General features: G+C 38.2%; 1 protein-coding gene across 1 annotated transcript in view; it reads right to left on the bottom strand.

Moving 5' to 3' along the window:
- LOC128986778 (cathepsin D-like) overlaps nucleotides 1–21,880 on the bottom strand; it is a 28,745-nt gene extending 6,865 nt beyond the window's left edge. Inside the window, exons 1-6 of the mRNA XM_054407299.1 lie at nucleotides 21,772–21,880; nucleotides 19,639–19,690; nucleotides 17,804–17,921; nucleotides 7,802–7,947; nucleotides 6,558–6,766; nucleotides 5,797–6,000 (exon numbers count right to left, since the gene is read on the bottom strand). Coding sequence (XP_054263274.1) covers nucleotides 5,797–6,000; nucleotides 6,558–6,766; nucleotides 7,802–7,947; nucleotides 17,804–17,921; nucleotides 19,639–19,690; nucleotides 21,772–21,830 — 788 coding nt within the window. The 5' untranslated portion in view covers nucleotides 21,831–21,880. The remainder of the gene's footprint in view (nucleotides 1–5,796; nucleotides 6,001–6,557; nucleotides 6,767–7,801; nucleotides 7,948–17,803; nucleotides 17,922–19,638; nucleotides 19,691–21,771) is intronic.
- Between the last annotated feature and the right edge of the window lie 1,141 nt (nucleotides 21,881–23,021).

Below are 23,021 nucleotides of genomic sequence, written 5' to 3'. Positions count from 1 at the left end.
ATTATCCACGTAATCCGTGTACACTTGGAAATAGGTTGGCAACACTTAAGGATACTGCTACTACGATCAGCTGATTGACAATTGATACTATGATTTAACTTGTTATTTCGTATTTCTATTCTATTTTCGTTCATCGCTTGGTTTGAACATAACCTCTAAAGTGTAGTATTTGAAAGAATAATTATAAGTGTGCCTAACATGTTTGAGAATGATGAACTCAGTGGTTGTGAATACATGTGTACACCAGAAGAAATATGTAGCAGAAACTGCAAAACATGTTTCATTAAATTTATTTCCTGAAAAATCAAGAAAGAAGTATGAACGAGCATACGAACTGTTTTCTTCTTGGTTTGAAGTAAGAAAGTTACAAAATTACTTGTTTATTCTGTTTATACTGGTTATTACTGTTTATACGTGTGCTCTTAAAAATAAGTAACACCCTAGACATTCCAGTTCCTATAGATCGTTAAAGTTGTCGCCAGGGTTTTAATCAAATTTACATAGTTGATGTGAGCCACCTACAGTTTGCACTGATATTAATTACTGATTTCCGCTTATTACACGATGGTTTTCACCAACTCAAACTGATGGAATGACTTATTATGAGCTATAGCAACTGTTATGACCCAGTAACTATGTCAGAAAGAAAAAATAAGGTACAAAATAGAGTTTTAGACACTAGAGAAATCTGTGACTGGCTTAAACAACTACATTAGTTATTAGCACGATTACTAGAAAAATACCTCTAGTATTCGTGGTTATTAGTAAATATTGGCAACAGCTGATCCATATGGATGGGATGTCTTCACCTAAAGATTCTACGACTACAATCAGCTGGTGCAATGTTTCCCATTCCATTCAACGCTTGGGTTTAACCAACGATGTAATGCCCCCAGTACACTCTCGCCGAGACAAGGCGAGCGTTGGCGAGTGCGAGAGTGTACTCGGTGCGCTCGTCTTGTCTTGCCTTGACTCGGGTCGCCTCGCCTCGCCTCGCCTCGTGCTCGCCGACGCTCCATCTGGAGTCGGTTTTTTGACACGAGTCAAAGGACCCGAGACTGAGCGAGTGGCGAGCGCGAGGCACTCCAGTTCACTCTCGCCTTGTCTCGTGGTTAGTTCAGCTGTGTGTTGTTAGTTTTTGGGTGCATTTTGTGTTAAAGTAAACATGGATTGGTCAAATAACACAGTTCTTGACTCTTTGGAAGCCTACCATGGTGAGTCGTTATTGTGGGACCCAACACACGTACACCACAAGGACAAACGTAAACTAACAGATGCTTGGTGCCGTTAGAGCGTAAAACTCAACCGTCCAGTAACCGAATTGAAGAAAAAGTACGCCTTAATATAATTAAAATAAGAATATGCACAAAACAAGGTTAATGTTGCTACTTCCACATCGAAGTTTGCCTCCATTTCGACTGCGAGACAAAGCGAGAGTGTGCACGGTTACCTCGCATAAGCTCTCGCCCTAATTACTCGGCGAGCGCCTCGGCGAGGCACCTCGGCGAACATCTCGGCGAGAGTGTACTGGGGGCATAAAAACTACTGGATTGCGCTCTCAGTAGCACTGCGGGCGCTGTTTTCGGTCTAGCTCCCCCCCACACCTACTGGCAGTAGCCGACGCAGATCATACACTCACCATTGTAAAACGCAAATTTTTAAGTTGCTGCTCTCTTTAAATATATAGATATAAAATATTGCTAATGCATGCCAAACACTTTTTACTATTCCAAACTTTATGTCTTCTTCTTTTCTTGCAGAAAATAGCACATTTGAACTCTTAAAAACCCTACTAAATTTGTCCAGTTATTACCGCAAATCTATGCTTGACATTAACGTGATAGGCATACTTTTTTAAGACCTATTTTGTAAGATGCATTGTCATTAAACATTGAAAGAAAAAAATATCACGTTTACGTCAAACATAACGTTATCACTGCGGCAAAAACTTATCAAAATTATTTTAAACTAGCTGTAACCCGCGGGCTTTGCCCCGTTTAACTTCTTAATTTTCAAGATTATCTCGTTTTATGGCTCAATCACGTCCTGGTTGAAGTTTGTTCGCTACGCTCACTCACCTTTAGGTTGGAGCTCTTTCGCTACGCTCACTCACCTTTAGGTTGGAGCTCGTTCGCTGCGCTCACTTGCCTTCAGGTTAGCTCGTTCGCTACGCTAACTCCCCTCCAGGTTGAAGTTCGTTCGCTACGCTCACTCACCTTTTGGTTGCAAATTAGCTGTTTTCATAAATGTAAAAGAAATAATAGTGCTGCACCCTGTTGGTAATCCTTGTAACTTTAATGCTATTGAACATCATAGAACAGAACCAACTTGTTTAATTGAAACAGCTGTTAAGATTCAATAATTCCATTTCTCATAAGGTTAACATGGGAAACTCCAGAGCCACTGGGGCGGAGCCCGAAAGGATTTTTGAAATAAGAATATGCCTATATGTTAATCGGGAATGTGAGCTATCATCATGCCAAATTTCAGCCCAATCCGTCCAGTATTTTTCGCGTTCACTTGTCACAAACATACATCCATACATCCATACATCCATACATCCAAACTTTCTCATTTATAATATTAGTAGGATGTTTATGTACTATTTTTTCGATTAATAAAATATAATTTCAATTACAAATATTGTACTTTCTATTTCTCCTTTGTAATCACTTATTATTTTACCATGTAAAATTTGGAACTAGCAATATCAGTTGTCTAAAAACATCTACAAAACGGGTTTAGTGAATTTGTAGTTTTAAAGAATTCAGATGGGCTATTTTCTGCAAGAAACAAAACAGACATAAGGTTTAACTAGTAAAAAGAGTTTGACAAGCGTTAGTAATATTTTATTCCAATAAATTTCAACAGAGCAGCAAATAAAAAGTGTGTTTTATAATGGTGAATGTATGGGCTGCGTCGGCTTCTGCCAGTAGATGGTGGGGGAAGCTCGACCGCGCGGCCAACACTGAGCCAGCGATCCATGAGTTGTTTATATCGTTGGGTTTAACCTTCGTGAGATACCTAACCACATATTATTTTCTAATTTGATTCAATTGTATTTTTGTTTTGCTATCCTACACTCCAATACTATAATAGCATAGCCTGTTTGTAATCCAGACGTTCAAAGGCTGGAGGAGAGAAAAGTTCTGTGCAAGTGGCACTTAAACTAAAGTCCATAAAAGTGTATCTTATTTTTGTTTGATTGCATAATTTTTCATTACAGAGTTGTTATTATTTCAGCGATCAAAAATGTCTATGGCTTGTAATAAAAATGTTTTTCATAAACTATAAACTGTTTGTTGACGATGTTGTTTTAACGGTTAAACCCAATTAACCACAACCGAGCAAGGCTCGGTCCCCCGGTACTAGTAAGTGATTTAAATTAATTTTAAGTTTTTAAAATTGTATATATGTTTATTTCAAAATACTTTGTAATACTATTTAATTCTAAAATTGTTCTGTAAAAAACTGCCTGGACGCGTGGTGTGAAAAGGCCTTAACCTAAAACATGTTTACGGTTTGAAAGACTAAATATTTCTATGCTTTATGGTAACTGTAGGAAAAATACAATATGTAACACGAGTGCAAAGTTCTACTTCACACACTAATAACTGTTGTTTACCGTACAAAAAGGTACAAATATATTAGTGGTTAGATTTAAAAAAATATATATGTCTTGTCCAATTGTCCCCAATTTTGCCATCATTTTTTGTGTTTTTTGGTTAACAAAAGTGGTACAACAGTTTTGTTTGCGGTACAAACAAGCACAAAAATAGCACAACAATATAACGTGGTTTGGATTTTTTTTAAATTAAGATGTAAATTTTATTTTTATTACAGTACCTCGGGGAACAACGTGACATAGCTTAAGTATTTATTTTTACAGAAGTACCTTACGTAGAATGAAACTTTGAACATTTGAATGTATGTACTTTTTTTCTAAACTGTGTTTAACTTTCTGTTAAGCTCCTAACTCAAGTGTCAAGGGGAGCGTTTCATAAACTCCAAATTTCACAAACTCCAACGCTTAAAATATTAAATGAACAGCGCGTTTCATAATGTCCAAATTTCATAAGCTCCAAAACTATAACATTCAAATAATCACTAGTTCACAATGTCCAAGTTTCACAAACTCCAACGTTTAAATATTAAATAAACAGAGCGGTTCATAACCTCCAAATTTCATAAGCTCCAAATCTATAACATTCAAGTAATCACTGTTTTACAATGTCCAAGTTTCACAAACTCCAACGTTAAGATACCAAATAAACAGTGCGGTTCATAATGTCCAAATTTCATAACCTCCAACGGCACAGTCTGGGCCAGAAGTCTCTACAGTGGTTGCCACAGTCAGATATCAGGCACCGTTCGCCAGCGCTCAACTACTGATTATACGTGCATTTTAATGATTGAAGAACACTCAGGTGTGTGACTCAAATATGTGTTAGCACACAATGTGCAAATCAAATTTACATTTTTATATTTTTAATAGCTTTAATTCACTGAGTTTCTTAACTGTTCCGTCTCTCAATTAAAAAGCCACTACAAATATCGTAAGAGATTTTTTTTACCGATGAAAAATTTTAAAACATATAAATATATTTTATAAGTATATTTTCTAATAGCTGTTAAAATTTCATGATGATTACATCAGTAGTTTTTTTTTTGTTATGGCACGGCAACCTCTGCAGCGACTTCTGGCAGAGACTGTACCGTTGGAGCTTATGAAACTTGGAGGTCATGAACCGCTCTGTTTATTTGATATTTAAACGTTGGAGTTTGTGAAATTTGGACATTGTGAATCGGTGATTATTTGAAAGTTGTAGTTTTGGAGTTTATGAAATTTGGAGGTTATGAAACGCACTGTTTATTTAATGTTTTAGACGTTGGAGTTTGTGAAATTTGGACATTATGAACCTCACCCGTGTCAAGCATCTAAACTGTATCAATAGTGAAATTATAGGCAGAATCTCTCCGTAAAAGGTCCAATTCCTATCCTGCGACTGTTACGACTCTAGTCGCTCGGCTGAAAAAATTGAGTGTTTCAAATGCAAAGTTAAATACAACCCATTTATATCGAGCGTCTAAAGCAGCGCGACTGAAGCGGCTGTAACGAATTTATAGTTTATACAAAACGGAGTTTGGGATGTGTACCTTCATGGATGATTCAAAGTTGATTGAACTGGTTCGTCACGACCCATCCGTTTTCAACCCCAAGCACCCCCTATATTCGAACAAGATGTCTCTGAATGAGAATACTCTGAAATCCCTCTTTTCACCGTACCATGAACAATGGATTAGGTTGTTCATTGTTTTTTACCATTCACATTAATATTTCCTTTTCCTCGTCTTCTCCAAGTAATATATTCGATGCCAACTGTGCTTATTCCATGACGGTCGAGAGTGCAGCTGCACTATTCACTACTCGCGGGAGTCGCGGCATAGGTCTCGAGCCGTACGGCTCTAAACGCGCGGCTCTTATCAGTCGCCACAAAACGCGCACAGACGCTCCGCCCGAGCATTTTCACCGTCGCGTGGTACGCCGCGCAACGCGTCGTGGGACATAGACTTAAAAGTATTTTCGTTGCATAGCTTAGTTTGTTGTTATGCAATATGACAAAAATTATAGTTCATCATACGGGCAAAAAGTGGCTTTTAAACCCTCGCTCATTTTCCGACCTCGGATTCGCCTCGGTCATAACACTTGAGATCGGGTCGAAAGAGTCACTTTAGGCCCTAGTGATGAAAATATATACTATTAGTTAAATGTTTTTAAAAACAACGTAGAATTACCCTTTTGTTTCAATTTCCCAGTACGTATAAACGTACGTATTTGCCCAACCGCGGGCATCTCTTCTTGGAGTAACCTTGGCTGTAATTATGTCAGGTCTATTTGGATTCTGCAGATACTTTTTGTTGAAACCTCCAAAATACAGCTCCCCGCTCAAAGGATCGGAAAGGATCGGGGGAGAATCATAAGTCAGATCAGAGTTAAGTCTGCCATGTAAACAAAAAAAAACTAAAATAAGACAAAACCAGAATATAAGTCAGGTTGGGCCACTATGCTATATCTGTCTTACTTAAACAAATTGAAAAGATTGTATTTTGATAGAGATAATACTAATGTTTCGTTCATGAAATTCACTGGTTTCACATGAATGAATTGATTAAAAACCTCTTTGTTTTAATGTTGTTAGTTATTTTACAACATTGTTATGATAATAATAATAATTGGTAATTATTATCATAAACATGTTATTAAGGTACTAAGGTATGTTGTTAAGGTATTATTTTTACTATGCAGTGTGGCTCCGTCTTCAGAATTAGAATAGACATTAGTGACTTTGGCAATAGCATAGACAAAATATAATAAATATTTAATCCTTTTTGTTTATGGCAATGGTTATTTATTGCATTTAAAAAAATTTAGCATAGGCCAACAGTCCATTAAAACCGTTTTGTTTGAACTAGCTAGACTAATTAAAATTTTAAGTCAGCAATTTTATGTAGATTTCTTACCTACGTCGCATTCTGGAAAACATAAAATATCTCACCTCCCTGCATAAAAGCTCACCGCACCGCACACTTCAGTTTGTGAGAAAATGGTTTCTAAAGGTGATATCACTTTATCTTTTTCGAGTTTGCTTCCCATGGTAAAGCCGAGTCCAAATACACCATCGGCTTCTCCTTGTCCACTTTCTGATACTTGGTCAGCAATACTGATCAGGGTTTTGATTTTGATTTTATTTTCTCCACTCCCTATCTGCAATTTGTAATACGGCAGCACTTTACTTTACGTAGAACCTTGTAAATAACCATATAATATTAGAGTTGAAAGGATTGTTTTTGTTAGTCCACTCCCCATTGGAATAAAAGAGTTACACAACAGTAAATTTAATATAAATATATAAACCATAGACTTAGATAATGAAGCAAAATGTTTAATGAATCCCACATTCAAGGAGACCCCAAATCTCCATTTATCAGCAGGACTAACTTAATCTAGTTTTACGATTCATGTTAACATTTTGACTCGATAAACAAAAGTTTGAACAAAATCATTAATGTTCCAGCTTGAATTATTGTCAAGTTATAAAAGTACAATGCCACCGGCTAGTTAGAATTTTTTGAACTTTTAATCTTATATACTGAATATGTTTTTTCTATGATACTAACTATCTTACGTTTCATACATAAATACGATAAATACTACTTAAATAATGTATTATTTATGATTATTTATCATCATGATTTATTTAACAATGTTAAATGTTTATAAATATAAGTTGCCTCACACCCAAGTCTCATATAGCCTACCTATGCTGGACGGTTTTCTTATTATAACAATAGTATGACAACTGTACATATCTTAAATAAAGCACATTGTAAAAGGCATGTGCCTTGGCTAAGAGCTATGTCCATTGTTATCTTTAACTGTTACTGTTAATAGAACTAAAAATTCCATCTCCATGTTTAACCTCGTGCCAGTTTTTTTTTTTTCAAAATGGACGTGAGTTGAGCCACCAATATATGAATTATTAATTTATGGCGAAGACAGAAATTGTCTAACCAAGCCAGACCGATGCTGGATTACAGCAGGACGCCACCGTACCAGTCTAATAAAACTAACGGAGGAAATATAATTTTAGACAATGGTGAACTTTGTAAGTGGCTTATTCATACTGTGTGCATTTTTAGTAAAAAGTCCCTGCTGGTCCGTGTAGGTGGGTTGTCTTCGTCAATAACAGAAAATCAACACTATATAAACATTGCATTACAAAGTTTTTTTTGTATTTACCGTAATGAAATCTATTCCTGCGTATCCTTTTAGTTTTGATCCGGATGCAAATTGACCATCGAACCGTAGTTCCTCCGGAGGGCGTTCAAAGGTTCTGCTTTCACCAGGGTTAAATGTGTTAGGTCTGAATTTTGGGTTGAGTTGTCCTGGAAATATAATAATAGTTAATATTGTCTTAAGTTACTGTGAACAAATACAACACCTATACGTCAATCCCCGAGTGGAAATGGAAAGGAAAGAGTAAAAATCCCCTGTCACACACACATGCACACAATTATTAATTAAATTTGTGTTAATTTGCATTGAATTTTCTTTACTAGGTGGCGTTCGCAGAGGCGTCCACAAAATTGAGCGGAGTCATCAAGGGTTCATATTATATTGTTTTTGTCATACTGCAGTAAAAAAAGTAGTTTTTAATGCATGCGTTGCGGGTCTAAAGTAGCATTTTTACTCTTTAGGGAGTAAAAATAGTTTTTAGCCTCTATGGAGTAAAAATCAAATGTTGTCAACTCAGTTGTAAATTTTGATTGTAAAAAATTGCATGTATCGAAAATATGTATCGATTCGTGTTTCGTAATCATTTTTACCTACAGTCTACAGTCTTCCCATAGCATTTCAGCATTGCAGAAACATTAATCCATTCCCACACTCAACACTACTCACCTTTACTACTTCCTTCACCACCACGTCGTGGACCTGTTTCCCTCTCTTCCCATAGCATTTTAGGATTGCAGATACATTAATGTAATTGCCAAAGACAGTTCCCACACTCTGCACTGCTACCCTTACTGATTCCTTTACCATTTCCTACGTCAGATACCTGTTTCTTTCCCTTCTCATAGCATTTTAGGGTTGAAGATACATTAATCTAACTGCCAGAGACGGTTCTCACCCCATGCTCATACTTTACTACTTCCTAAGCAACTTCCTGCGTCGGGGACCTGTTTTCATCACTTTCCATAGCATTTTAGTATTTTAGATACGTTAATCTAATTGCCCCAAACATTCCACACACACCGCACTGCTAGCCTTTACTACTTCTTTCAACATTTCCTATGTCGTGGGCATGCTTCCATCCCTTCTCATAGCATTTCAGCATTGCAGAAACATTAACTGCTACAAACGGTTTCCAGTTCCCACACTCTACACTGCTCACCTTACTACTTCCTTCACCTCTTCCTACGTCACGGACCTGTTTCCCTCCCTTTCCATAGCATTTTAGGATTGCAGATACGTTAATCTAATCATCATAAAATTTCCCACAACCCAGACTGCATGTCTTTACTACTTCCTTCACCACTTCCTACGTCACGGACCTATTTCCCTACCTTTCCATAGCATTTTACGATTGCAGATACCTTAATCTAATCGCCAATAAAAGTTCCCACACTCCGGACTGCTCGCCTTTACTACTTCCTTCACCACTTCCGACGCCGAGGACCTGTTTCCCTCCCTTTCCATAGCATTTTAGGATTGCAGATACCTTAATCGCCTTAATCTAATCTTCATAAAAAGTTCCCACACTCCGGATTGCTCGCCTTTACAACTTCCTTCACCACTTCCTACGTCACGGACCTGTTTGCCTGCCTTTCCATAGCATTTTAGGATTGTAGATACCTTAATTTAATTGTCATTAACAGTTCCCATAGTCCGGACTGCTTGCCTTTACTACTTCCGTCACCACTTCCTACGTCATATACCTGTTTCCCTCCCTTCCCATAGCATTTTAGGATTGCAAATACCTTAATCTATTGGTCTTAAACAGATACCACACTCCGAACAGCTCGCATTCACTACTTCCTTCAGCACTTCCTACGTCACGGACCTGTTTCTCTGCCTTTCCATTGCATTTTAGGATTGCAGATACCTTAATCTAATCGTCATAAACAGTTCCCACACTCCAGACAGCTCACCTTGACTACTTCCTTTACAACTTCCTACATCGCGCACCTGTTTTCCACCCTTCCCATAGCATTTTAGGATTGTAGATATCTTAATCTAATCGTTATTAACAGTTCCCACACTCCAGACAGCTCACCTTGACTACTTCCTTCACCAATTCCTACTTCGCGGACCTGTTTTGATACCTTCCCATAGTATTTTAGGATTGCAGATACCTTAATCTAATCGTCACAAACAGTTCCCACAGTCCGGACTCCTTGCCTTTACTACTTCCTTCACCTACTACGTCGCGGACCTGTTTCCTTCCCTTCCAATAGCATTTTAGGATTGTAGATACCTTAATCTAATTGTCATAAACAGTTCCCATACTCTGGACAGCTCGCCTTGACTACTTCCTTCACCACTTCCTACGTCGCGGACCTGTTTTACCCCCTTCTCATAGAATTTTAGGAATGCAGATACCTTTATCTAATCGTCATAAACAATTTCCACACTCCAGACTGCTCACCATTACCACAGATAAAACATACTCCCACTTCCTTCACCACTTCCTACGTCACGGAACTCAAGTTAGTGTCGTCGTTTGGTTATATTTATGATCCATACCGTTTCTGTTCTAATATCTGTGGAATAATGCTATCAGCTATTTCTTTAACTACTGCATTCAAAAGTGAACAGCTGATCATATGCCTTTGTTTATGTGTCAAATACTGCTTCCATAAGGATTACATTGAAACTTTGAGACCCAGTGGGGCGGATTCCTGAGAGACTTTTTAACGCCATATAGATGTTGGCACTCGCCGATATGGTCTTTATCTCCATGCAAAATTTGAAAACGATTGATTCAGCCGTCTAGGAGGAGTTTGCGTATTACGAAATGCACAAGAGTCGGTGTAGGCCTACTAGGTGGCGTTCGCAGATGCATCCACAAAATTGAGCGGAGTCATCAAGGGTTCATAATATTATATTGTTTTTGTCATACTGCAGTAAAAAAAGTCGTCATTGATGCATGCGTTGCCGGTCTAAAGTAGCATTTTTACTCTTTAAGGAATAAAATTCGTTTTTAGCCTCTATGGAGTAAAACTCAGCTTTTGTCAACTCAGTTGTAAATTTATATTGTAAACGATTGAATACGTATCGAAATATGTAACGATTCGTGCTTCATAATCATTTTAACCAGTCTCTTCCCATAGCATTCTAGCTTTGCAGATACATTTATCCATTCCCACACTCAACACTGCCCACCTTTACTACTTCCTTCACCACACCCTACGTCGTGGACCTGTTTCCCTCTCTTCCCATAGTATTTTAGGATTGCAGATACATTAATGTAATTGCCAAAGACAGTTCCCACACTCTGCACTGCAAGCCTTACTACTTCCTTCACCATTTCCTACGTCATAGAACTGTTTCCCTCCCTTATCATAGCATTTTAAGTATTAGATACATTTATCTAACTGCCCAAACGGTTCACTCACTCTGCACTGCCAGCCTTTAATACTTCCTTCACCCCATCCTACGTCGTGGGGCCTGTTTCCTTCCCTTCTCATAGCATTTTAGGATTTGAAGATACATTATTCTAACTGCCACAGATGGTTCTCACAATATGTTCATACTTTATTACTTCCTAAGCCACTTCCTACATCGTGGACCTGTTTTCATCACTTTCCATAGCATTTTAGTATTTTAGAAACGTTAACCTAATTGCCACAAACATTGCCCACACTCCACACTGCTAGCCTTTACTACTTCTTTCACCATTTCCTATGTCGTGGGCATGCTTCCATCCCTTCTCATAGCATTTCAGCATTGCAGATACATTAATCTAACTGCCATAAACGGTTTACAGTTCCCTAACTCCACACTGCTCACCTTACCTACCCTTCACCTTACCTTGCTCCTTCACCTCTTCTTACGTCGCAGACCTGTTTCCTTCTCTTCCCATAGAATTTTAAGATTGTAGATACTAAGATACCTTAATCTAATCGTCATAAACAGTTCCCTCACTCCGAAAAACTCGCCTTTACTACTTCCTTCATCTCTTCCTACGTCACGGACCTGTTTACCTCCCTTCCCTTAGCATTATTGGATTGCAAATACCTTATTCTATTGGTCATAAACAGATCCCACACTCCGGACAACTCGCCTTTACTACTTCCTTCACCACTTCCTACGTCACGGACCTGTTTCCCTTCCTTTCCATAGCATTTTAGGATTGCAGATACCTTAAATCTAATCGTCATAAACAGTTCACACACTCCGAAAAACTCGCCTTTACTGCTTCCTTCATCACTTCCTACGTCACAGACCTGTTTACCTCCCTTCCCTTAGCATTATTGGATTGCAAATACCTTAATCTATTGGTCATAAAAAGATCCCACACTTCGGACAACTCGCCTTTACTACTTCCTTCACCACTTCCTACGTCACGGACCTGATTCCCTCCCTTTCCATAGGATTTAAGGATTGCAGATACCTTAATCTAATCATCATAAACAGTTCCCACACTCCGGACAGCTCGCCTTGACTACTTCCTTCACCACTTCGTACATCGCGGACCTGTTTTCCTCCCTTTCCATAGCATTTTAAGATTGTAGATACCTTAATCTAATAGTCATAAACAGTTTCCACACTCCGGACAGCTCGCCTTAACTATTTCCTTCACCACTTCATACGTCGCGGACCTGTTTTCCTCCCTTCCCATAGTATTTTAGGTTTGCAAATACCTTAATTTAATGGTCATAAACAGATCCTATACCCCAAACAGCTCGCCCTTAATGCTTCCTTCACCACTTCCTACGTCGCGGACCTGTTTCCTTCCCTTCCAATAGCATTTTAGGACTGCAGATACCTTAATCTAATCGTCATAAACAGTTCCCACACTCCGGACAGCTCACCTTGACTACTTCCTTCACCACTTCCTGCGTCGCAGACCCGTTTTCCTCCCTTCCCGTAGAATTTTAGGAATGCAGATACCTAAATCTAATCGTCATAAACAGTTTCCACACTCCGGACAGCTCACCTTGAGTACTTCCTTCACCACTTCCTACGTCGCGGACCTGTTTCCCTCCCTTCCCATGGAATTTTAGGAATGCAGATACCTTAATCTAATCGTCCTAAACAGTTCCCACACTCCGCACAGCTCGCCTTGACTACTTCCTTCACCACTTCCTACGTCGCAGGACCTGTTTCCCTCCCTTCCCATAGAATTTTAGGAATGCAGATACCTTAATCTAATCGTCATAAACAGTTCCCACACTCCGGACAGCTCGCCTTGACTACTTCCTTTACCACTTCCTACGTCGCGGACCCGTTTTCCTCCCTTCCCATAGAATTTTAGGAATGCAGATACCTACCTAAATCAACTTCCCTCACCACTTCCTACGTCACGGACCCGTTTTCCTCCCTTCCCATAAAATTTTAGGAATGCAGATACCTACCTAAATCTAATCGTGTTAAACAGTTTCCACACTCCAGACTGCTCATCTTTACTACTTCCTTCACCACTTACTACGTCACGGACCTCAAGCTAGTGTCGTCATTTGATTATATTTATGATCCATACCACCGTTTATGTTCTAATATCTGTGGCATAATGCTATTTATTTATCTACTGCATTCAAAAGTCAACAGCTGATCACATGTCTTTGTTTATGTGTCAAATACTGCTTCCATAAGGATTACATTGAAACTTTGAGACCCAGTGGGGCGCATTCCTGAGAGACTTTTTTAACGCCATATAGATATTGGCACTCACCGGTATGGTCTTTATCACCATGCAAAATTTGAAAACGATTGATTCAGCCGTCTAGGAGGAGTTTGCGTATTACGAAATGCATAAAAGTCGACGTATAAGAGCTTCGCTCACTTCGCTCGCTCCGCTCAATAAGAGTGACCTATTTCCCTCTCTTCCCATAGCATTTTAGGATTGCAGATACATTAATGTAATTGCCAAAGACAGTTCCCACACTCTGCACTGCAAGCCTTTACTACTTCCTTCACCACTTCCTACGTCGTGGGGCCTGTTTCCTTCCCTTCTCATAGCATTTTAGGATTGAATATACATTAATCTAACTGTTTCAGACGGTTCTCACACTATGCTCATACTTTACTACTTCCTAAGCCACTTCCTACATCGTGTACCTGTTTTCATCACTTCACATAGCATTTTAGTATTTTAGATACGTTAATCTAATTGCCACAAACATTGCCCACACTCCGCACTGCTAGCCTTTACTTCTTCTTTCACCATTTTCTATGTCGTGGACATGTTTCCATCCCTTCTCATAGCATTTCAGCATTGCAGGAATATTAATCTAACTTCTACAAACGGTTTCCAGTTCCCACACTCCACACTGCTCACCTTACTACTTTCTTCACCTCTTCTTACGTCACGGACCTGTTTCCCTCTCTTCCCATAGAATTTTAAGATTGTAGATACCTTAATCTAATCGTCATAAACAATTCCCACACTCCGGACAGCTCGCCTTGACTACTTCCTTCTTCTTCACCACTTCCTACGTCTCGGACCTGTTTCCCTCCCTTTCCTTAGCATTATTGGATTGCAAATACCTTAATCTATTGGTCACAAACAGATCCCACACTCCGAACAACTAGCCTTTACTACTTCCTTCACCACTTTCTACGTCACGGACCTGTTTCCCACCCTTTCCATAGCATTTTAGGATTGCAGATACCTTAATCTAATCGTCATAAACAGTTCCCACACTCCGGACAGCTCGCCTTTACTACATCCTTCACTACTTCCTACGTCACGGACCTGTTTTCCTCCATTCCCATAGCATTTTAGGATTGCAGATACCTCAATAAAACCATCACAAACAGTTCCCACAGTCCGGACTGCTTGTCTTTACTACTTCCTTCACTACTTTCTACGTCACGGACCTGATTCCCTCCGTTTCCATAGCATTTTAGGATTGCAGATACCTTAATCTAATCGTCATAAACAGTTTCCACACTCCAGACTGCTCACCTTTACTACTCCGAACAACCTGCCTTTACTACTTCCTTCACCACTTCATACGTCATAGCACGGACCTGTTTCCCTCCCTTTCCATGGCATTTTTGGATTGCAGATACCCTAATCTAATCGTCATAAACAGTTCCCACAGTCCGGACAGCTCGCCTTGGCTACTTCCTTCACCACGTCCTACGTCGCGGACCCGTTTTCCTCCCTTCCCATAGAATTTTAGGAATGCAGATACCTAAATCTAATTGTCATAAACAGTTTCCACACTCCAGACTGCTCACCTTTACTACTTCCTTCACCACTTCCTACGTCACGAACCTCAAGCTAGTGTCGTCATTTGATTATATTTATGATCCATACCGTTTCTGTTCTAATATCTGTGGAATAATGCTATTTCTTTATCTACTTCATTCAAAAGTCAACAGCTGATCATATGACTTTGTTTATGTGTCAAATACTGCTTCCATAAGGATTACATTGAAACTTTGAGACCCAGTGGGGCGGATTCCTGAGAGACTTTTTTAACGCCATATAGATGTTGGCACTCACCGATATGGTCTTTATCACCATGCAAAATTTGAAAACGATTGATTCAGCCGTCTAGGAGGAGTTTGCGTATTACGAAATGCATAAGAGTCGACGTATAAGAGCATATTAAGTCATTATAACATTTTAATTGAGCAATTTTTAGTTTTATTTAATGAACTATTATTTTATTCTATTATTTTTTTTTCTATTAGTAAACTTTTTTTATATTATTTTCATTCTCAGCAAGTTTGGTTAGTTTGGTTAGGTTATAATAGTTTTTATAATTAAAAAAATTATAAAATTGAATTTGAGGCATTTATATTTTATTTTATGAACAGAACTATTTATGCTATTAGTAAACCTTCATTGCCAATGTGCTCTCTACTACAGCGCTTTTCACGGAGGAATTTTGAACTAAGAATAATGCCTCATTCGTACCTCCCCTAAGTCAGCTATAGGTCGGCCGCTTAGAAAACGACCTCCTCCAGCATTTGTTTAGCATTAGCGCGCAGGTCGTTTTCTAAGCAGCCGAACTATAGACCCATCGATCTTTATTGAAATAATAATAGAGATCGATGGCTAGACCCAACGCATTGAGTACATTTATTTACTATTTGAGATTGTGTAAACATAACCCCTAAGACGGATCGTGTAAGTATGGTTGTATCTTAAATTTGTGTAGTTATCGTTGTTTTGTGTCACTATGACGGATCGTGTTAGCATGATTGGACAGGAGGGGGATAAAATTCCGGCGACCCGTTCCCGATTATGGGTCGCCGGAATTTTATCCCTCTGGAATTTTACCCCCTGGGCAAAGCTGACGTCACTATGACGTAGTAACCTGAGTGGCCAAAGGTTTGTTCGCGGTCGGAATTTTACCCCCGCGGATTTGGAAGTCTAATGAAAATAGTCAGAGCGTGATTAATTAGATTAGCGATAAAAACCGGAATTTTACCCCCTGTCCATATAACTAGCGTTTAGACAACTGAAGATGTACTGGCCGGATTTTTACCCCCGGAATTTTGCCCCCGGAATTTTAACCCCCGGAATTTTACCCCCTGGCTGATTTTAGAAATTGAATGATTGATTTTCTTACTTCTGTTTTTAATTAAATGGAAACATTTCATTATTTAGTAGCCTATCTTAATTTATTTATTTTGTAATCTCAACTAAGTAAACAGAATTCGCTGTTTTATTTTGATCATATTAACCAACAGTTGGCTTCAAAGATCGAATCCTGACACTCGAATCTCAAAATTAATATTTAAACCCTGTTCGATTAGTTAATGTTATATATAAATTAAGAAGGCTACTTAATAATAAAATGTTTACCATTAAATTAAAACTGAAACACGATAATTAATCATTCTCGCTAATTTATAAATCTGGCCAGGGGGTAAAATTCCGGGGGTAAAAATCCGGGGGGTAAAATTCCGGTGGTAAAATTCCGGGGGTAAAAATCCGGGGGGTAAAATTCCGGGGGTAAAAATCCGGGCCGTATATTCTAGGTTTTTATAATTTGATGTGTTCTGATTAAACTCACACCCGTGAAAATATATATTTAATTCCGCGTTTAATCCATCGAGCTGATGTCGCGAAACTCAAAAGTTCGCGGCCGTAATTTTACCCCCTGGTTTGTGACGTCACGTTTGCCCAGGGGGTAAAATTCCAGGGGGGTAAAAATCCGCTACCCCTCGTGAACGACTGCAGCTACAGAGCAGTGGCGCGTAATAGGCTTAACCAAGGCCGCACTAGATATATCTAGTGTGGCCTTGGCTTAACTCATCAGAGTCAGCACCTGACCCTGGACAATCTCAACTATTAGGTTACAAATGCGCCCTAACACTACCTCAAAACGACTTTTCGTTCTCAATTAGCCCTCTATCAATGATCTGTGTTGCATGTACAGCGAGGCATTTTGAGGAAGAGAAAACCGGCTGGAATGCTTTAGGTTTATCAATAACGAAGATAAACATGGTCTGAGTTACACACCGGTAATCTTTGAGTTGACTTTTTTAAACTTATTGTAAATATGGCTGTTATTCGTTTTGAAATAACTCCTGTAATACTTTGCAATTGCTCGAATTCGAGCAACATGTACACTAGTTAGAACAACAATACAATAATTGAATGGTGTGAAAATTTTGAGTAAAATTCCATTTAGGGATGAAGCATTGTGATAATTTTTGTGTTAATAATAATTTTGTCTCATTGTAAAATAAATGAGCATTTATTTCAATGTAAAAAGTAAGAAAACTCTTTAAAAAATAAGCCCTGGGCTTAAGTCTTACCATGAGACTTACGGTTAAAGCTTATTATCTAAATGGGAAATCCACCAAAATGTTTGTAAAAAACAAATTTAAACATCATATAGCCTTTTAAACGCCGGCACCTATCTGCAGATTTATAAGTTATTTAATTTCAAAATTAATTATTTTGATCCTCATTTAAAATAACATGATGCTCCTCAAGAAGTGAAGCCAGAAAAATACATACATGTCTCAGAATAAAAACCACACCCGTACTTATCATATAAATATCTTAATAAACAAACAAATGAAAAATCGATCAGTTAAGCTTACCGCCAGGTATCATTGTGTAGCCCTCCTTATAGACAAATAAATCCATTGACCCTGTATCGAAGTGAACACTCAATTCTTGAGGTGGCGTTCCTATTCCAATGACCGCGTGGTAAAACACCTATAAATCAAAATTAATTCTCTGTATTTTTAACAGTTTAATCCTAAATATTGTTTTTATAACAAGGGAAAAATATTGAACATTTACTAGATCAAATATACTCACGAAATCCGGTTTTGTTCAGTTGGTTCAGTTTGTTCAGTTGACCAGACAGTTATCTCAACTCTATTTTCAATTTTAAAAATACACCATATAACGTTTCCTATTGTTTTGAAATTGAGTTTCCAATTTCAAGCTGTCATTTTCGACGATGAAATTTAGGTCGGGATTTAGGAACACGCCAATGCATTGTTTCGGAATCTCTATTAAATATTAATATTTTTGCGATAGACTGATTAATTGTATGTAAAAAATAAATGAAAGATTTTGTTCAGTTCTTTTACCTAATATTTTTCTTTAGCCTGTTTAGAATTAATTACAACAGCTGATGATTGTTAAATAATTCATCATATTGAACAAATAAACATTGTTCCATTCTGATTCTGTTCTTCTTGTTAACATGTTTTACCCATCGATCTCTATTATTACTACAGCGATATCGATGGTTTTACCATTGACTATTAGATACTGAAGTAGACATCCCATCTATGGACCAGCTGAAGCCAATTTTTTCATTAAAAAAGAATGTAGTTGTGTGAGCCAGTCACAGAATGCACTAGTGTCTAAAGTTCTTTTTATGCCTCTTTTTTTGTTGCTGGTCATAAAAGTTGCTGTAACTCATCATTAGTCATTCCCTATGTTTGACTTGGTTAAAAAGAGCGTGTTTTCGGCAGAATTTAGTTATTCAAAATCAGCTCAATCTGTAGGTGGCTCACATCAACTACGACGATTTTGATAAAAAAAAACCTGGCAACAAATTTAACATGGGGATGGAATGTCTAGTTGTATTGATAATTTTCTCTCTCTTCATTTTTCAATAATACACACGAACACTCCACGGATTTATTTCTCAACTGTCCATTTTTAGTTTCACTAAGACACGTTTTCAGCGGTTACCAAATATGAGCGTAACCGAGTCGAAAAATTAGATATAAAAGACTTTTGTATCTTAAGCAATCAAAAAATTAAACACGTTTCTATCCAACAATATACGCATGTTAAAAACTGTTTACAAACAATTTAAGTTAGAGGACTTTTTAACTTAAAAATACATAGTGATCCTTTACCAAAACGTCAAAAGATGTAACTTCAAATAAATAATTGACCTACAGTATTAACAAATCGCAAGTGCATATTGTTCAAATCAAATGAAAATGCCATTAATTTCTCATAACAATTACAAATTACATCTTATTAATTATGTGCAAAAGTGTTTACAATATTGTTTAGGTTTTTTTTATAACAAAAATTTAATGAAGAAGTTTTTTAAATTATTCTTAGCGAAATGTCTTCCTCAAAGAAGAAATACTTCTGTGTGTGGAAGAGAGTAGTTGTTTTTTTATGATTTTTTAAATATAGAGATGAAAAAAAAAAAGATTTTGCAACGATTTTAAAGTTACGTTGGAGGACTTATTTGTAGGTAACCGACATTATATTTTACAACTGGTTGAAATTGAGTTTCCATTTACTAACTGTCAATTTTGACGATTAAATTACGTCGGACTTTAGGATTACGTATAAATGCGTTGTTTAGGAAGTCATTTTATAATAAATACATTGCAAACTGTTAAGTTTCATGTAGTCAGATAAGTAAGTTCTGTGATGTAATTATACTTACGTTCCAGCGATTTCTCATGGGGACTTCACGGCCAGTCAGTGATAGAGCCACCCTGTAAAATACAATAATTCAATCGGCCAGTCAGTGATAGAGCCACCCTGTAAAATACAATAATCCAAACGACCAGTCAGTGGTAGAGCCACCCTGTAAAATACAATAATCCAAACGACCAGTCAGTGGTAGAGCCACCCTGTAAAATACAATAATCCAAACGGCCAGTCAGTGGTAGAGCCACCCTGTAAAATACAATAATCCAAACGGCCAGTCAGTGGTAGAGCCACCCGGTAAAATACAATAATCCAAACGGCCAGTCAGTGGTAGAGCCACCCTGTAAAATACAATAATCCAAACGACCAGTCAGTGGTAGAGCCACCCTGTAAAATGCAATAATCCAAACGGCCAGTCAGTGGTAGAGCCACCCTGTAAAATACAATAATCCAAACGACCAGTCAGTGGTAGAGCCACCCTGTAAAATGCAATAATCCAAACGGCCAGTCAGTGGTAGAGCCACCCTGTAAAATGCAATAATCCAAACGGCCAGTCAGTGGTAGAGCCACCCTGTAAAGTACAATAATCCAAACGGCCAGTCAGTGGTAGAGCCACCCTGTAAAATGCAATAATCCAAACGGCCAGTCAGTGGTAGAGCCACCCTGTAAAATGCAATAATCCAAACGGCCAGTCAGTGGTAGAGCCACCCTGTAAAGTACAATAATCCAAACGACCAGTCAGTGGTAGAGCCACCCTGTAAAATACAATAATCCAAACGGCCAGTCAGTGGTAGAGCCACCCTGTAAAATGCAATAATCCAAACGGCCAGTCAGTGGTAGAGCCACCCTGTAAAATACAATAAGCCAAACGGCCAGTCAGTGATAGAGCCACCCTGTAAAATACAATAATCCAAACGACCAGTCAGTGATAGAGCCACCCTGTAAAATACAATAATCCAAACGACCAGTCAGTGGTAGAGCCACCCTGTAAAATACAATCATCCAAACGACCAGTCAGTGGTAGAGCCACCCTGTAAAATACAATAATCCAAACGGCCAGTCAGTGGTAGAGCCACCCTGTAAAATGCAATAATCCAAACGACCAGTCAGTGGTAGAGCCACCCTGTAAAATACAATAATCCAAACGACCAGTCAGTGGTAGAGCCACCCTGTAAAATACAATAATCCAAACGGCCAGTCAGTGGTAGAGCCACCCTGTAAAATACAATAATTCAATCGGCCAGTCAGTGGTCGAGCCACCCTGTAAAATACAATAATCCAAACGGCCAGTCAGTGGTAGAGCCACCCTGTAAAATACAATAATCCAAACGACCAGTCAGTGGTAGAGCCACCCTGTAAAATACAATAATCCAAACGGCCAGTCAGTGGTAGAGCCACCCTGTAAAATACAATAATCCAAACTACCAGTCAGTGATAGAGCCACCCTGTAAAATACAATAATCCAAACGGCCAGTCAGTGATAGAGCCACCCTGTAAAATACAATAATTCAAACGGCCAGTCAGTGATAGAGCCACCCTGTAAAATGCAATAATCCAAACGACCAGTCAGTGGTAGAGCCACCCTGTAAAATACAATAATCCAAACGGCCAGTCAGTGGTAGAGCCACCCTGTAAAATGCAATAATCCAAACGACCAGTCAGTGGTCGAGCCACCCTGTAAAATACAATAATTCAAACGGCCAGTCAGTGGTAGAGCCACCCTGTAAAATACAATAATTCAAACGGCCAGTCAGTGGTAGAGCCACCCTGTAAAATACAATAATTCAAACGGCCAGTCAGTGGTAGAGCCACCCTGTAAAATACAATAATTCAAACGGCCAGTCAGTGGTAGAGCCACCCTGTAAAATACAATAATTCAAACGACCAGTCAGTGGTCGAGCCACCCTGTAAAATACAATAATTCAAACGGCCAGTCAGTGGTAGAGCCACCCTGTAAAATACAATAATCCAAACAGCCAGTCAGTGGTAGAGCCACCCTGTAAAATACAATAATCCAAACGGCCAGTCAGTGGTAGAGCCACCCTGTAAAATGCAATAATTCAAACAATATTTCTACAGTTCATTTTAAAATTAATATCACTTTAAGATACTCTTTAAATAAAACTGTTATACAGTGTTAACTTACCCACATCCATGAACATTCACAAATTTGAGAAACCCGATGCATAAAACCGTCCATATCATGTTTGTGGCAGAACGTTCTAGCTGGAAATGGTTGGCTGACTGATAACCGCAGCAGTTGCCAACGTTTGGCGGCACCATAATTATTTACCACTTGTGATTGATATTTTTGACGTTTTTCGTAATAAGCAACAACTACTTTTGCTCCAAGTTATCATAGCAGTTTTATAAAGCAAATGAAAAGTAATATAACTAGTAAAAAATGTATATAAATTACAAAGTGTTCGTACATTAATATTTTTTTTTTTTATTTTATTAAAATTAGGTTGGCTGCCTCTTTTAACCTTGTATTTATTCGAGAGTGTAACCAGTAATAAATACAATCGAATCATATAACAAACATAAATGAAGGTAGTTTGAGGAGTTTGCGTACTGCATCTTTCACGATGCGCATACCTCGTCGTAGGAGTACAACATGACAGGGCATTTGTTGTAACTGCCTGCCGTCTTTGGAACAACCTACTTTTATCCATTAAAATGCTTGATAGTCGGCCTCGGTTCGTGGCGGCAAAATGTATTTTGAGCGTTTGGCTTCGGCTGGTGCGTCCTAGGAAACGATCACATGAAAGACCAATAGATGGAGCACTCCTATCTAACTAACATTATCATATTTATTTTTATTTTTAGCTGCTATAGTTTGGTTGTAGTTTTGGTTATACCATAGTCGACACCTGCCGCGTCGCGTCGGGCAGGCCTGCTAGAATCACAATTTTATTGCGGGGAACTTTTTATAAACGGACGAGTCCCTAAACATGGAGAAATGTTCAACTTTTTATTCTTTGTATTCGTCTAAAAACGATTATTTTTAGCTCACTTATCAAAACTAATGTGACAGTCAGAATATAAAAGAGCGTTGTTTTAAGAGTTTCAAAAAATATCGTGTGACTTTGAAAATTCGTACATTGTAAACCAAACGTCAGAACTTTATCGAACTTTTATTCAACATAGATACATATATTAAAATTAATTTGTAGGTTTTCAGAATTTTGTTACGCCCAAAAAGTTTTTGTTGTTAATTATGTAAACTAACTTTTTCTAAGAAACTGTAAACGCTAGAAAAAAATTAAAACGTATTTTGAAGGTCATTGTGTTAGTAATAGAAATATTTATAATACAAAGGCGTATTATCACGGATATTATTGATATCAACTAACATTTAATTAGTTGCGCTCGCTACTAGGGCTCATCGCCAGC

The sequence above is a fragment of the Macrosteles quadrilineatus genome, unplaced genomic scaffold, assembly GCF_028750875.1.
Source record: "Macrosteles quadrilineatus isolate MER2022 unplaced genomic scaffold, UCM_ALF_1.0 Scaffold_2__2_contigs__length_208266976, whole genome shotgun sequence".
NCBI classification, from domain to species: Eukaryota; Metazoa; Arthropoda; class Insecta; order Hemiptera; family Cicadellidae; genus Macrosteles; species Macrosteles quadrilineatus.
This window is presented reverse-complemented; position numbering and strand designations above follow the sequence as displayed.